This window comes from Rana temporaria, chromosome 8, assembly GCF_905171775.1.
Source record: "Rana temporaria chromosome 8, aRanTem1.1, whole genome shotgun sequence".
NCBI lineage: Eukaryota > Metazoa > Chordata > Amphibia > Anura > Ranidae > Rana > Rana temporaria.
Genome location: NC_053496.1, coordinates 46,783,386 through 46,796,888, shown reverse-complemented (window position 1 = coordinate 46,796,888; position 13,503 = coordinate 46,783,386). Strand labels below are relative to the sequence as shown.

The following is a 13,503-nucleotide window of genomic DNA, read 5'->3' as shown; positions in this document are numbered from 1 at the left end:
GAAAAACCGACAACAATTGTCCAATGGAGCATACAGACGGTTGTATTGTCTGATAAAACACGCCCGTTGGACCGCTGTATATGGCCCTTTAGTCTCATAGGTTCTTGAAATTTCCTCCAACATTGAAATATTCCAAGATCCTGTCCCCAACTTTGTGACGCACAGTAACACACAGATTCCTCTCAAAAACCTTATCTTTTACCACCGCCCCCCAAAAAGAAGTCCTTAAGTGTCAGGCTGGGTGAATGTGATGACCAGTCAAGGCCCCATGACCAAATTCAATGTCAATGGAAGGTATGTTTAAGGTTACTCCATATCGACAAAAAAAATTGAGGAGGGGCCCCATTATCACATAATGTACAATATAATGTAGAATTAGTGTATACATATGCCCATCCTATATATATATATATATATATATATATATATATATATATATATATATATATATATATCGTTATATATATATAGTTATATGTATATACATATAAAAAATCCAGTGCCTATCCTGGTGGAATTAGGCGCTCCCATTCCTTTAGTTTCATCCTACTGTAGTTTCTTAGACACATGTTCCGTTTTCCTTTATCCTAATTATAACTGTAGCACTACCCCCAGGGGAGCTTCTGGTTGTTTTGGGTGGCACATTTACCTCATGGCTCCCCCGAATTCCTAGGGGTGAATGATGCATATTGCATTTGGTAGAAGTAAAGGAATGTCCGCAACAGGTGCTCCTTTCTTGTGCTCTTTATTACCCAGCCGGGTAAAAACAATAAACTTGTGGTGAGGAAAGTAAAGTTGAAGAAGAAAGGAGAATAGCAAATTCAGGCGTGATGATAGGGAAACAGTCCTGCTCCCAAGCGTAACACTTCTCTGCGCCACTCCTGCCAGAGTGGGGTTAGCGTACCCGGACAGGCCTCTCTCACTGACATGGCAGCCGGAGTATCACTCGAACATTTGTAAGATAAAGTCCCTGCCACAGACCCTCCTTGGTGAACTTGAACTTAAGGGAAAAGTCTCTGCCACAGACCCTCCTTGGTGAACGTCAGGGAGATACCTCTGCCACAGGCCCCTCTCTGATTTGTAGTTACGGAGGAACTCCTCCTTTGTTGAATTGCGCCTGGATCTCCTTCAATTTGTCACCCAGGTACCGACTAACAGTTGATCAATCCTTCAGTGTCCGGCTACCTTGATCTCCGGTGGTTTGTCAAGGCCCTTTTGGACCGCCAGCCTCTCAATGGCTCTCCTCAGACGGACTCCCCACCGAACAGCAATACATCTTGGGACCCTCAAAGGTGGGAACCCAGTCGCTCACTGGGTCCCCGTCACTGTTCAGATGCTCCGGGCCATTGTGGTCCAGGAACCAGGAACACCGCGTGGCATGCACGCCCCGGCCAGGTAGGCCATAACTCTGATCTCCCTCTAAATTTAAAGTAATTGTAAAGTAACCAGGCTCTACATACCTAATGTCAGAACCCTAGCCAGAATTTTTTTATCATTTTGGGAAGAGTGGAGAAGTTCTAAAAGTTATCTTTGTTTTATTTTGCTGTTTCCACCTCTGTTGGGTAGATAAACCTTAATTTCTTGCCCTGTTACAGTCACTGAAACAATAGTTACGCAGAAATCGTCCCACTGGGGATACAGACAAAAATACTTGTCAGTGCTTCTAACTTCTTCTCCACTTTAAAACCTGATACCCAACTTGTGGCCCAGGCACAGCATGCGTCGCTTTGGCACTTTTTGTGGGGCCCTCTGGGCCCTTGTGTTTTCTTATTGCCCTACTATAGCAGTGATTTTTAGCAATCTCATGTAATATATCTCCAGTTTTTAACTGTTTCCTTAAGCATGTCCTAGGGTGACCACATTTCAAAAATACCATTCAGGGACACACTCCCTTTCCAAAAAAAGTAACGAATCACAACACAGTGATTGGACACAAGACGCAGGATTTATGATTTCTCCAATCACAATCAGGGGGAGCGGGATTGTGCTCCCCCAGGCATTCCCGGCCAGGACAAGTACTGTCAGTGAGTAAAGCGTTGATGTGCCGGCCTTTTTTGGGGGCATCAGATTGGCCTGGGGGGTGGCTGTGTCAGTTTCATTCCGGGACACTTTATTGTCCTGGAATGAATGTGCCCGGGACAGACCTGCAAAATGCGGGATTGTCGCGGGCAATCCGGGACAGGTGGTCACCCTAGAATGTCCACAGTCTCTAACAACACCTTTAGCTTGTTCACAAACTCTGAAAGTCCTGTGTTCAGTCTCAGGAAGTTTCCTGTATCATGACTGCGGTCTCTAATCATCTCCTGTACCATGACTGCAGTCTCTGACATATTTTGTGTCATGTCCACAGTTTTTGAAAATCTCCTGCAATATTTATAGACTCTGACCATCTCTTGTATAATTTCTGCAGTCTCTGACCATCCCTTGTATTACAGTATCTCACAAAAGTGAGTACATCCCTCACATTTTTGTAAATATGTTATTATATCTTTTCATGTGACAACACTAAAAAATGACACTTTGCTACAATGTAAAGTAGTGAGTGTACAGCTTGTATAACAGTGTACATTTGCTGTCCCCTCAAAATACCTCAACACACAACCATTAATGTTTAAACCGCTGGCAACAAAAGTGAGTAAAGTACAAAATGTCCAAATTGAACCCAATTAGCCATTCCCCCTCCCCGGTGTCATGTGATTTGTTAGTGTTACAAGGTCTCAGGTGTGAATGGGGAGCAGGTGTGTTAAATTTGGTGTTATCGCTCTCACTCTCTCATACTGGAAGTTCAACGTGGCACCTTGTGGCAAAGAACTCTCTGAAGATCTGAAAAAAAAGAATTGTTACTCTACATAAAGATGGCCAAGGCTATAAGAAGATTGCCAAGACCGTGAAACTGAGCTGCTACACTGTGGCCAAGACCATACAAGAGTGTAACAGGACAGGTTCCACTCAGAACAGGCCTCGCCATGGTCGACCCAAAAAGTTGAGTGCACGTGCTCAGTGTCATATCCAGTGGTTGCCTTTGGGAAATTGACGTATGAGTGTTACCAGCATTGTTGCAGAGGTTGAAGGGATGGGGGGGTCAGTCTGTCAGTGCTTAGACCATATGCCGCACTCTGCATCAAATTGGTTTGCATGGCTGTCGTCCCAGAAGGAAGCCTCTTCTAAAGATGATGCACAAGAAAGCCCGCAAACAGTTTAATGAAGACAAGCAGACTAAGGACATGGGTTACTAGAACCATGTCCTGTGGTCTGATGAGACAAAGAAAAACATATTTGGTTCAGAAGGGGTCAAGCATGTGTGGCGGCAACCAGGTGAGGAGTTCAAAGACAAGTGTGTCCTGCCTATAGTCAAGCATGGTAGTGGGAGTGTCATGGTCTGGGGCTGCATGAGTGCTGCCAGCAGTAGGGAAATTACAGTTCATTGAGGGAACCATGAATGCCAACATGTACTGTGACATACTGAAGCAGAGTATGATCCCCTCCATTCAGAGACTGGGCCGCAGGGCAGTATTCCAACATAATAACAACCCCAAACACACCTCCAAGGCAACCATGCCTTGCTAAAGAAGCTGAGGGTAAAGGTGATGGACTGGTCAAGCATGTCTCCAGACCTAAACCCTATTGAGCATCTATGGGGCATCCTCAAACGAAAGGTGGAGGAGCACAAGGCCTCTAACATCCACCAGCTCTGTGATGTCGCCATGGAGGAGTGGAAGAGGACTCCAGTGGCAACCTGTGAAGATCTGGTGACCTCTATGCTCATTACTCAAGAGGATTAACGAAGTGCTGGAAAATAATGGCGGCCACACAAAATATTGACACTTTGGGCCCAATTTGGACTTTTTCGCTAAGGGTTGTATCTGTATTTTGTTGCTAGTGGTTTAGACATTAATGGCTGTGTGTTGAGTTATTTTGAGGGGACAGCAAATTTACACTGTTATACAAGCTGTACACTCACTACTTTACATTGTAGCAAAGTGTCATTTCTTCAGTGTTGTCACATGAAAAGATATAATAAAATATTTACAAAATGTGAGGGGTATACTCACTTTTGTGAGATACTGTATGTCCGCAGTCTCTGACCATATCCTGTACCATGCTTCCAGTCTATAACCATCTCTTGTATCATTTCTGTAGTGTCTGACTATCTCTTGTATCACACCCGCAGTTTCTGAGCATTTACTGTATTATGTCCACAGTCTCTGAGAATCTCATTGACTATATTTTGTTCTGTGTCTGTTGACTCTAATAATGAATATCCATAGAATTTTATGTATGGCCTATGTCAGAGGCTGCACTTGAGGCCCCTCATATCAAGAAAGTTTACCCCAACTGACTTATAGGGACTAAAATAAAACTTTACAATAATATGCCCCCTACAAATAACACAATGAATACTCATCTCTCCTACTGCCCTCACTGCTGATCTCTGCAATACTAAAAAGAAATATTTAGGTGAAAATCCTACAGAATCTGATATATCCAAAAGTTCTGATTTCCAGTCCCCTGCTGCATGCTGTGGTTTCTCCTTAAAGCCGGTACATCACTATGGCCTCGTACACACGACAGAGTTTCTCGGCAGAATTTGGCGAGAAACTCGGTCAGAGCGGGATTCTGCCGAGAAACTCTGTCGTCTGTACACTTTTGGCCCGATGGAGCCGCCGAGGAACTCGTCGAGAAAATAGAGAACATGTTCTCTATTTTCTCGTTGTTCTATGGGAGAAGGCGGCCCGCCGAGCTCCTCGGCGGCTTCATCCCTGAACTCGACGAGGAACTCGACGTGTTTGGCACGTCGAGTTCCTCGGCCGTGTGTACGGGGCCTATAGGACACAGTTTTAATTTAGGTGTCAGTGGATCGAACCACTGTTTGAAGCAGGGGGACCAGGCACCCAAAACACCTAGAAGTATCAGATTTTGGTGGATCTTCAGTCATCAGTTCTTCACATCTGCAGCAATTGATGGCACATGAGAAGGTGAGTGTTCTACATTACTGCAACATTTTATTTTCATATAAGGGTCACAATAACTTGGAAAATGTATTTACAATGCAGACAATTAAAGTGAGGATTATCCTTTCCATATGATATTAGTATGGACAAGTATGGCTGGTGTGGGCTGCAGCATCAACACAGACTGGGGGAAGGAGCGGAGACATGACATCAGCTCTCGTATAAATTATAGCAGCCTTGCTGGTGTCATAACTATAAGGGGTTGTTTTACTAGGTTTGAAGAAAGCACATAATAGTGGAAAACACCTAGGAGCTTATTTATTTAAAAAAAAAACATAAAAGAGCTATTCATCCAGCAAAACTGAAGCGTATTCATTCTGTGTGAATGGGAGCAAAATCAAATGTTATTAGGCTAGTTTCTCTCTAGGTTAAACTTTCTTAATTTATAAAAAATAGACAGGTTCAGGAAAATACTGCATTATGGCCCCTAGATGGAGCTGATGATTATAGGTAACAAGTATTTATTCCCTATAAATGTCAACTCTGTCTTGTGGCCATAATGTGGTATTTTCCTGATTCACTCTACTTCTTATAAATGAGTAACATTTTATTTTGCCTCCATGCTCACAGAACAAATGTATGTAACATTTTAAAGGAAAAATAACTCTAATCCATAATAATCACTCAAAAGCTATGAAAATGGTGGGCTTTGAGGAACTAAAAGAGGTACCGTGGTTAAGGTGTAATTAAATTATTGAATTGGTCAAAGGTAAGAGTAGAGCCTGGTGGATCAGCCCAGGTTTCCAGGACTGTTGCCTTAAACTTTGCGCTACATTCTTCACTTGAAACACACAAAAAAAAAAAATACCACAGAATACAAAATATTCTATTGCATATGAAATAAAACAAGAAAAGTAATGGTTCACGTGTATAATTTTATTGGATTTGGAATGATACATGTCATGCTTCTCATCCCAACATTATATGTAGAGATGTTTAGTTCTGCGCGATGGTGTCTCCAATCCAAGACACGTAATTACACACCTTGGTGTAAACGCCAGGGTAGCCAGGAAGAGCGCAGCCAATACCCCAGGAGACCACCCCCTGCAGCACTCCATTGCAAACCACAGGGCCACCAGAGTCACCCTGCAAGAAAAAAACATAGGCTTATTATCTATATTACTGGTTTCAGATGGGAAAATAACTTCAAAAACCTGGATGGAGATACCACCAATGTTCCACTTACATGGTACAGAAAGGAAAACCCATTGACATGTTATCCTTACAAGTAGGGTCTCCAACTACTGGTTTAAATGATATTTCCATGACATGAATATAGTTTAAGTGAAATACAGTGTCAGAATAAAAAAAAAACGTCCTTTAATCAGAGGCATTAGTGCGCTAGAGACCCCATTGAACCAGTAGAATAATAGATATTAGGTGGTTATACGGGTGAATGATGGTGTTGATCTCTCTTTGGAGACATGGGCTGCTACCTTGCTCGTGTGACAGAGCTCTAGCTTTAGATGAGAAGATACTTGAGTAAGAAGAGTGCTAGAGGCATTCAATTGTGACAAATGTATAAAGAATTGCTAGCATAAATATGTGAATACATTCAGAAAGAAATACACCATCAGCCATCACTATTAGAAACACCTGTTTGCAAACAAACCCATGTGCTCACCATGTCATAACTACGTAGAGCCATGCTGCTTGGTTTTCATTGGCTGATGCCTGTGCAGTTGTCAATAGCATTAAATGTAATATGCAATAAATAATGTTCTCTCTGCCTAGGGTCTTATGTAAAGGACTGCCAATCTACAGGTTGCATACACAAGGGGTTAAAGTTCTTTGAAGAACTAGAGGAGACACTCTCAACTTTCTTGCTTTGTTCATGATCGGACTCCTAGAGTCAATTCGTAGTACCTTGTTATTAATTTGTCACCATATTGGGACACCAAAATATAAGATTCTAATAAAAGAACCATATGTCTGACCTGAGATAATGCTCCAGAACCATTGTGCCCTCCTAAAAAAAAAGGAATGTTGTTGCCCAGGATAATTATCAGGGGGACATGCTTTAGTGAAGAAGCTATGCTCACCTGGCAAGAGTCTTTGCCACCTTCAAGGTACCCAACACAGATCATGTTTTCAGTGATTTGACCAGGATAGGAATTTTGGCATTCCTCATGAGACACGATGGGGGCTTCAAGACACTGCAGGAGGTCTGGGAAATTCGCTAGAAAGGAGAAATTCAGGAATGAGTGGACATCTGAACAGGATGTGCAGTAAAGCAGTTGTACAGAAATTTTCTTCGAGAAAAGTATTTTGGTTCCCTCTAACCAGATAGAATTAATCTGCTTAAATTAGTGATTGAGAATAAAATTAAAACAAACTTGGACTCACATCCACTGCTCAGAGTGTTTCCCCAACCTGAAACTAAACACTGTGTGCCGGCCGCATCACACTCGCTGGGCAGACGGATGGCCTGGATCCTGGAGCTTATCACTGCAGGTTGGGACAGTTTGATAAGCATGATGTCATTGTCCAGAAGGTAGGCGTTGTATTTAGGATGACGGATGATCTTAGCAGATGAGATGAACTGTTCTGTCCCCTCCAAGAGCTCAATGTTATGTTCACCAAGTCTGACCTCAATACGTCTGTAAGAGAGAAGGGTTTGTGTGGTCACATCATGCTAATCGATAACCCTACCTTTATAACCCAGTGGTTCCCAACATCAGTCCTAAAAGAAGCTCAATCACTATAATTGTTATGTTCCAGTTTTGTCCCCTATGGGGCAAAGTTCACGTATTACTTTGTCCCATTTTGCTAGGTGCATTGTAACACTAGAAGTGGCCTTGAAGACATTGCCTCTGAGTCTGATCATATGCTAGGTGAGTCTATTACTTTTGGATCTAACATTCCATTTAAGTTAGGATTCAATTTTTACCCTGTGAGTTGAAATGTTTAGTACAGTAATAGAGACTGGTTGAACAAGATGTTTCATGCTTCAAAGGTGACTGCTTTAGGCGTTGTTGTTGATAATAATTTAATGGCTCTTAAAATGTTGCATGCGGATCCTAATAATATGATTAGGAGTTCTGATAAGGGAGGGTTGGTGGTCATCTTGAATGTACAGTTTAGAGCTGTCTGATGCTGATACGTATGTTAAGTCAAGGGGTAACCCCACCAATGCATTCAGGAAGGACCTATAATCTGTCCTATATAGAGGGTTAAATGTTTGTTTGTTTGTTTTTCACTGAGGAGGAAGGGGATATGTTTGTTCCATATGCCCTTATTATGTTGGTGTGTTCCACCATCTACCCAAAACTCACAATGGCCTTGAACCTTTGTCTGAAAGACATTATTTTTGCAGGCGTAGGTTTTTTACAGAAAATATTCAGCCAGTGGGTTGACCATCGGTTACAGCCTCTAGTTATGGGTGTGCCTGAATCTTTGTCTGAAAGTGAAAGGCCAATTGTTGCACGCATTGGTTCTTTAAATGAAAGGCTCAGCCGGTGGGTTGACCATCAGTTACAGCCCCTGGTTATGGGTCTGCCTGAATATTTGACAGACACCAAACAGTTTCTCAAAAAATTGAAAGACTCCTGGAAGGATAAGTATGTGTGGGGGGTGTGTGACATTACTAGTCTTATATTTCTTACAACAATTATGCAACAAAAACAGTTATATGAAGAACTAGAGGAGACATTCTCAACTTTTTCTGCTTTGTTTATGTTTAAAGGGCCAGTTTGTCTGATTCGGTGCATTGCCACTGGTTTTGGACACCTAAAATATTGTTCCTAATTGATTGTTGTTTAGCCAATAACATTACTTACGACTTATAGCAGTGAGCAGCAGAGACCACCCACTCGTCATTGATGAGGGACCCTCCACAGAAATGGTACCCAGAGTTCAGGGACACCTGGTAGGGAATAGAGTTGACAGGGCAAGTGTAGCCTCCTACAATCTTGTCATCATCGTTGTAGTGGAAGGCGGCTAAAAAAAAAAGATTTTTTATATTTAATGAGAATTGTCCAGGTTGGGTTTTTCCAACGCAAATTAATAGTATGTTTACCTTTATGGATAAAAACTACAAAAGAGGTACTGCAATATAGTTACATAGTTTGTTAGGTTGAAAAAAGTCACAAGTCTGTCTAGTTCAACCAATAAAAGGGGGAAAAAATAAATCATACTATCCCATATACACAATCCTATACCGACAGTTGATCCACATGAAGGAACAAACCCCAGCAAAGCATGATCCTATTTGTTCCAGCAGGGGAAAAAATTCCTTCCTGATCCTCCGAGAGGCAATCGGATATTCCCTGGATCACCTTTACCTATAAATGTTAGTATTTAGTTAAATTATGTACTTTACATTAAAGGAGAAGTATAGCCAAAGCGTGTCTGTACTTCTCCTATGGATCACAGGAGTGCAATTCCTTTTGCACTCCTTTGACTCATTTTCTGCAGAGAAGCGGGCTCTCTGCTGATGTCACAAGAGTCGGTCCAGGCTCCGCATCATCGCGTCTATAAAGTCTGGATCCGCCAGGTGCCTGGACCGACGTGAGCTGCTGAGAGGCTGAGCCGGACGCTCTGCCCCCTCCACAGCTCAGCAATCCAGTGAGCGAGGAGGGCAGAGCAGAGAGCTGTGACTTACAGTCACCAGCTCCCTACTCAGGGAGCTGTCAGAACCGAGTGATCGGCTGTGTTTTGATTGCTCAGTCCTCAGTGCAGAGCAGACCGATGCAGAGGTGGCGGGGGCAAGATGCAGTATCAGACCGATGCTGCATCCTCCTAGGTAAGTATTAATCTGCAAAAAAAAATACATCTCTTGGAAAGGATCCATGCCTTTTTTTAAGGACACTACTGAGCTGGCTAACCCTGGAGAGAGTCTATTCTACAATCAGCTCTTACTGTGAAGATATCTTTCTGTATTCAGAGATTAAATCTCCTTTCCCCCAGACGTAAAGAGTGCCCCTTTGTCCAATGTAAAGAGTGCCCCTTTGTCGCCTGTTATGACCTTAAAGTGAATAACTCAACACCAAGTTCACTATATGGACCCCTTATGTATTTATACATGTTGATCATATTCCCCCTTAATCTCCTCTTCTGAAGAGATAATAAAATCAGTTCCTCTAATCTTTCCTCATAGCTGAGCTCCTCCATGCCTCTTATCAGTTTGATTGTTCTTCTCTGCACTTTCTCCAGTTCCCCAATATCCTTCTTGAGAACTGGTGCCCAAAACTGAACTGCATATTCCAGATGAGGTCTTACTAATGATTTGTACAGGGGCAAAATTATATCTCTGTCTCTGGAGTCCATACCTCTCTTAATACAAGAAAGGACTTTGCTTGCTTTGGAAACCACAGCTTGTCATTGCATGCTATTATTAAGCTTATGATCTACGGAAACCCCCAGATCCTTCTGCACCATGGATTCCCCCAGTTGTACTCCCCCTAGTATGTATGATGCATGCATATTCTTAGCCCCAAAGTACAAAACTTTACATTTATCAACATTAAACCTCATGTTCCACATAGTTGCCCAATTAAACTTAATTAATTAAAATTAATTAAAATTAAAAGTGTATTGAAGTTGGCTTGTAAGTTATAGACATTTGCAACACAGTATCTTGTAGGTTACTACAAGAAACTTCTCTATCTCCAGTGGCCCTCCAGATGTGACATACAAATAACTAGATATAACAAAGTTTGGCCAATGTAAGGTTAAAAACATCCCTAGAGTTCAGTTTTAAAGCTGAACTTCAGCTAAAATTAACAAAATAAAAAACAATAGCCCATTAAAAGATACAATTAAACTTGTTGTTGCTGTAATATTCAGTTCAACTCATAATATTCCCCTGTAGTACTTTTTTATGCCTCTATATGTCCTCAGTCTAATTACCAGCATCATTCAACCCACTTCATCTGAGCCCAGGTTCTCTTAGACTCACCCTCAAGCTCTGACTGGACAGTGAAAGGAAAAGCAGCACAGTGATAAGCTCATTTCTCTGTCACTCAGCATGTTTCTTGTCAGTACATGTACTGTCTGGACACTTCTGCTTCTACTTCTATCTCACACATTCTAGCTCTGCTGTGCAGAGACTGCAATAGGCTGATATCAGGTCTGCCTCAGGTACTTAAATAGTTTTTACTTACTAGTTTAAAAAAAAATACTTGTAACCATGCATAGCTTTATCAATCTGTGTCTTTTATATCTGCCTAGAGAATAAGGCTAACTTCATCAAATGAGGCTTATTTACCATTTACAAAGTGTTAAATTGACATCATGTTATTATTTAGTCATTAAAAATAAAGGTTTCAGTTGGGAACCTACCAGCAAGGCCAAGGAGTGAGAGGAGGATAAGACACTTCATGGTGAGAGAGAGAGTGAGTAATCCTGGGGTCCACAGCTAACTTTTATACCACAAATATCCATTATCGTGTGGTGACACCTGGAAGTTCCCATGCCACCATGCCAACTGAATGGAGGAAAATCTAGCAGATGTTGGCATTTACTCATGGTGGACATTATCAGTAACCTTGTTTCACTTCCAGCTTCTCCTAAATCATGATATTCTGACACCTGATGCCTGTTGAAGGTCAATGATTTGCAAAGTAGTGAAGGACGGATAAAGATGACAGACCACATAATCACAGACCCTTAGCCAGCAGGAGAATTAAAGAGGGGGCATAATATAAAAAAAATAAAGACAGGCTACTTCTAGCACCAGAATTTCTATCCTGTAAAGGTGCATGTTTCTCTGCTTACTTTTCCATTGGGTAGGCAATAAAATCAGCCCTATGGACTACAGAACAGCTCCCCACTATGTTACTGAACACCCTGAGCTAACAAGGAGGAGAGAAAGGCATGATTTAAATGGATTGGGGAAGGCAAATAAAGGAGTTAATGGGATTTGAAGGATCGTTGGTGGTCATAAGTGGAAAGTGGGCAGGATATTACATGGAAATGGGGGAATCAATGTAAGCGAGACAGCCATTTGCAAAGAAAGTTGGTTTTGGTTTGGTCGTGATATGTGGTATTATCTTACTGAGCTGAGTGATTGTTTTATTTAATTGATGTGAGGGTTAACGAAGAATTCCAGGTATGACTGTTTTTACTTAATTAAATTAGCCCTCATACATAGAGTTGGTTAACATTCTCAATGACGTCACACATTTTTAAAATGTATGACACAACATTATCTTGAGGTCACACACGCACCAAAGGCCACCTACCTTATTTTGTTACGGTTTGCTTGAGCTGCCAAAATTCATTTTTTAAATGATACAATATACCAGTCCAGAGTAAAAACGTCCAAGATATTAATAAAGGAAAGTAATTTTCCATTAGTATATATTTTACATTATTTTATTGTAATTAATTTTTTAATACGTTGTATATCATTTTATATTGTTTTATAATATTTTTGTATAGAGGGGGGTCCATTCTGCCCTTTTTCCCACTTATAAATCTAGCACTGCCTCCTGAATGCCCGACAGTGGCTACTAACACACACTCTGAATATTGATTGACCGCAGAGATTTTTTTTTTATCATGAGGTACTGTGAACCTAGACTTAATTATGGAGAAGAGCAAAAGAGAACGTCTTCTGTAGACCTAACACACTTCCTGTCCTGGGATGACAACGCTTCTCCTCCATAGATACAGTGCAGAGAATGATTGTTGTCACTCTAGGATAGAAAGTTTGTTACTGAAAGAATCACCAGGTAAAAATAAAGAAATAAACAGTTTGAAAAAAGCTAACACATTAAGAACTGGTAGACCCAAATATGTTATATGGAGAGTCCAGAGACAATAAATGTAGGAGGTGGGAGAAGGAGCCAATTGGTGTAGAATAAGCTATTGTACAATCCCTTGGGTAGCAGCTTGCCATGTATCTAAGATATCATAAAATGTACAAAGTGTGCCCCTCTGCCCATCCAGATGTTATAGACTTTGGCAAACCATTCCCTAATGAAGAGGGGGGGAATGAGACCCATTTAAGCACCATCTACCTATTCCGCGGCCAAATAGTAATTTGGTTCCTGCTAGAGTCACAGATGGATCTAGGTTGGCTGAATCAAAGTATTCTAAAATACATGTAAGGGGCAAGTCTCTAATAAGTATACCAAAGACTGAATTAATTTGTGTAGTCACATAGCCCCGATATTGTACCAATTTCTGGTAAATCCAAATGTATGAGGTCACCTGGAGCCTCTCTGAATTTGTTGCTATTGGGATTGTCTGTGACCTCTATCTTGTATATAAAGGCTGGGGTTTCTTTAAACCCTATGAATAGCATCAATCTGAAAGGAAGATATTGAAACACATGGAAAAGATTGTAAAATATCATCCAACAGGTACCCAAGTCTTTTCGCCACTTTTGTTTAAGTTAGAGGAGGCTCTTTCATAAAAGTTCATGGTACAGCAGGCACATATCAGAAATAGGAAATGTTGGGTTTACATGTAGAGAATACATTAAAGTGATATTAAAGGCACAATTAAAACAGCTAAATCAAAACCAACATTTTATACTTATATG

At 41.3% G+C, this 13,503-nt stretch overlaps 1 protein-coding gene across 1 annotated transcript; it reads right to left on the bottom strand.

Moving 5' to 3' along the window:
• Window positions 1–5,867: 5,867 nt before the first annotated feature.
• Window positions 5,868–11,405, bottom strand: LOC120946885 (trypsin-like). Its single transcript, XM_040361709.1, has 5 exons — window positions 11,295–11,405; window positions 8,792–8,951; window positions 7,359–7,612; window positions 7,055–7,191; window positions 5,868–6,098 (listed from the first exon to the last, which is right to left on the bottom strand). The coding sequence occupies exons 1-5, from the start codon at window positions 11,332–11,334 to the stop codon at window positions 5,949–5,951; spliced, it is 741 nt and encodes a 246-aa protein (XP_040217643.1). The 5' UTR covers window positions 11,335–11,405; the 3' UTR covers window positions 5,868–5,948.
• Between the last annotated feature and the right edge of the window lie 2,098 nt (window positions 11,406–13,503).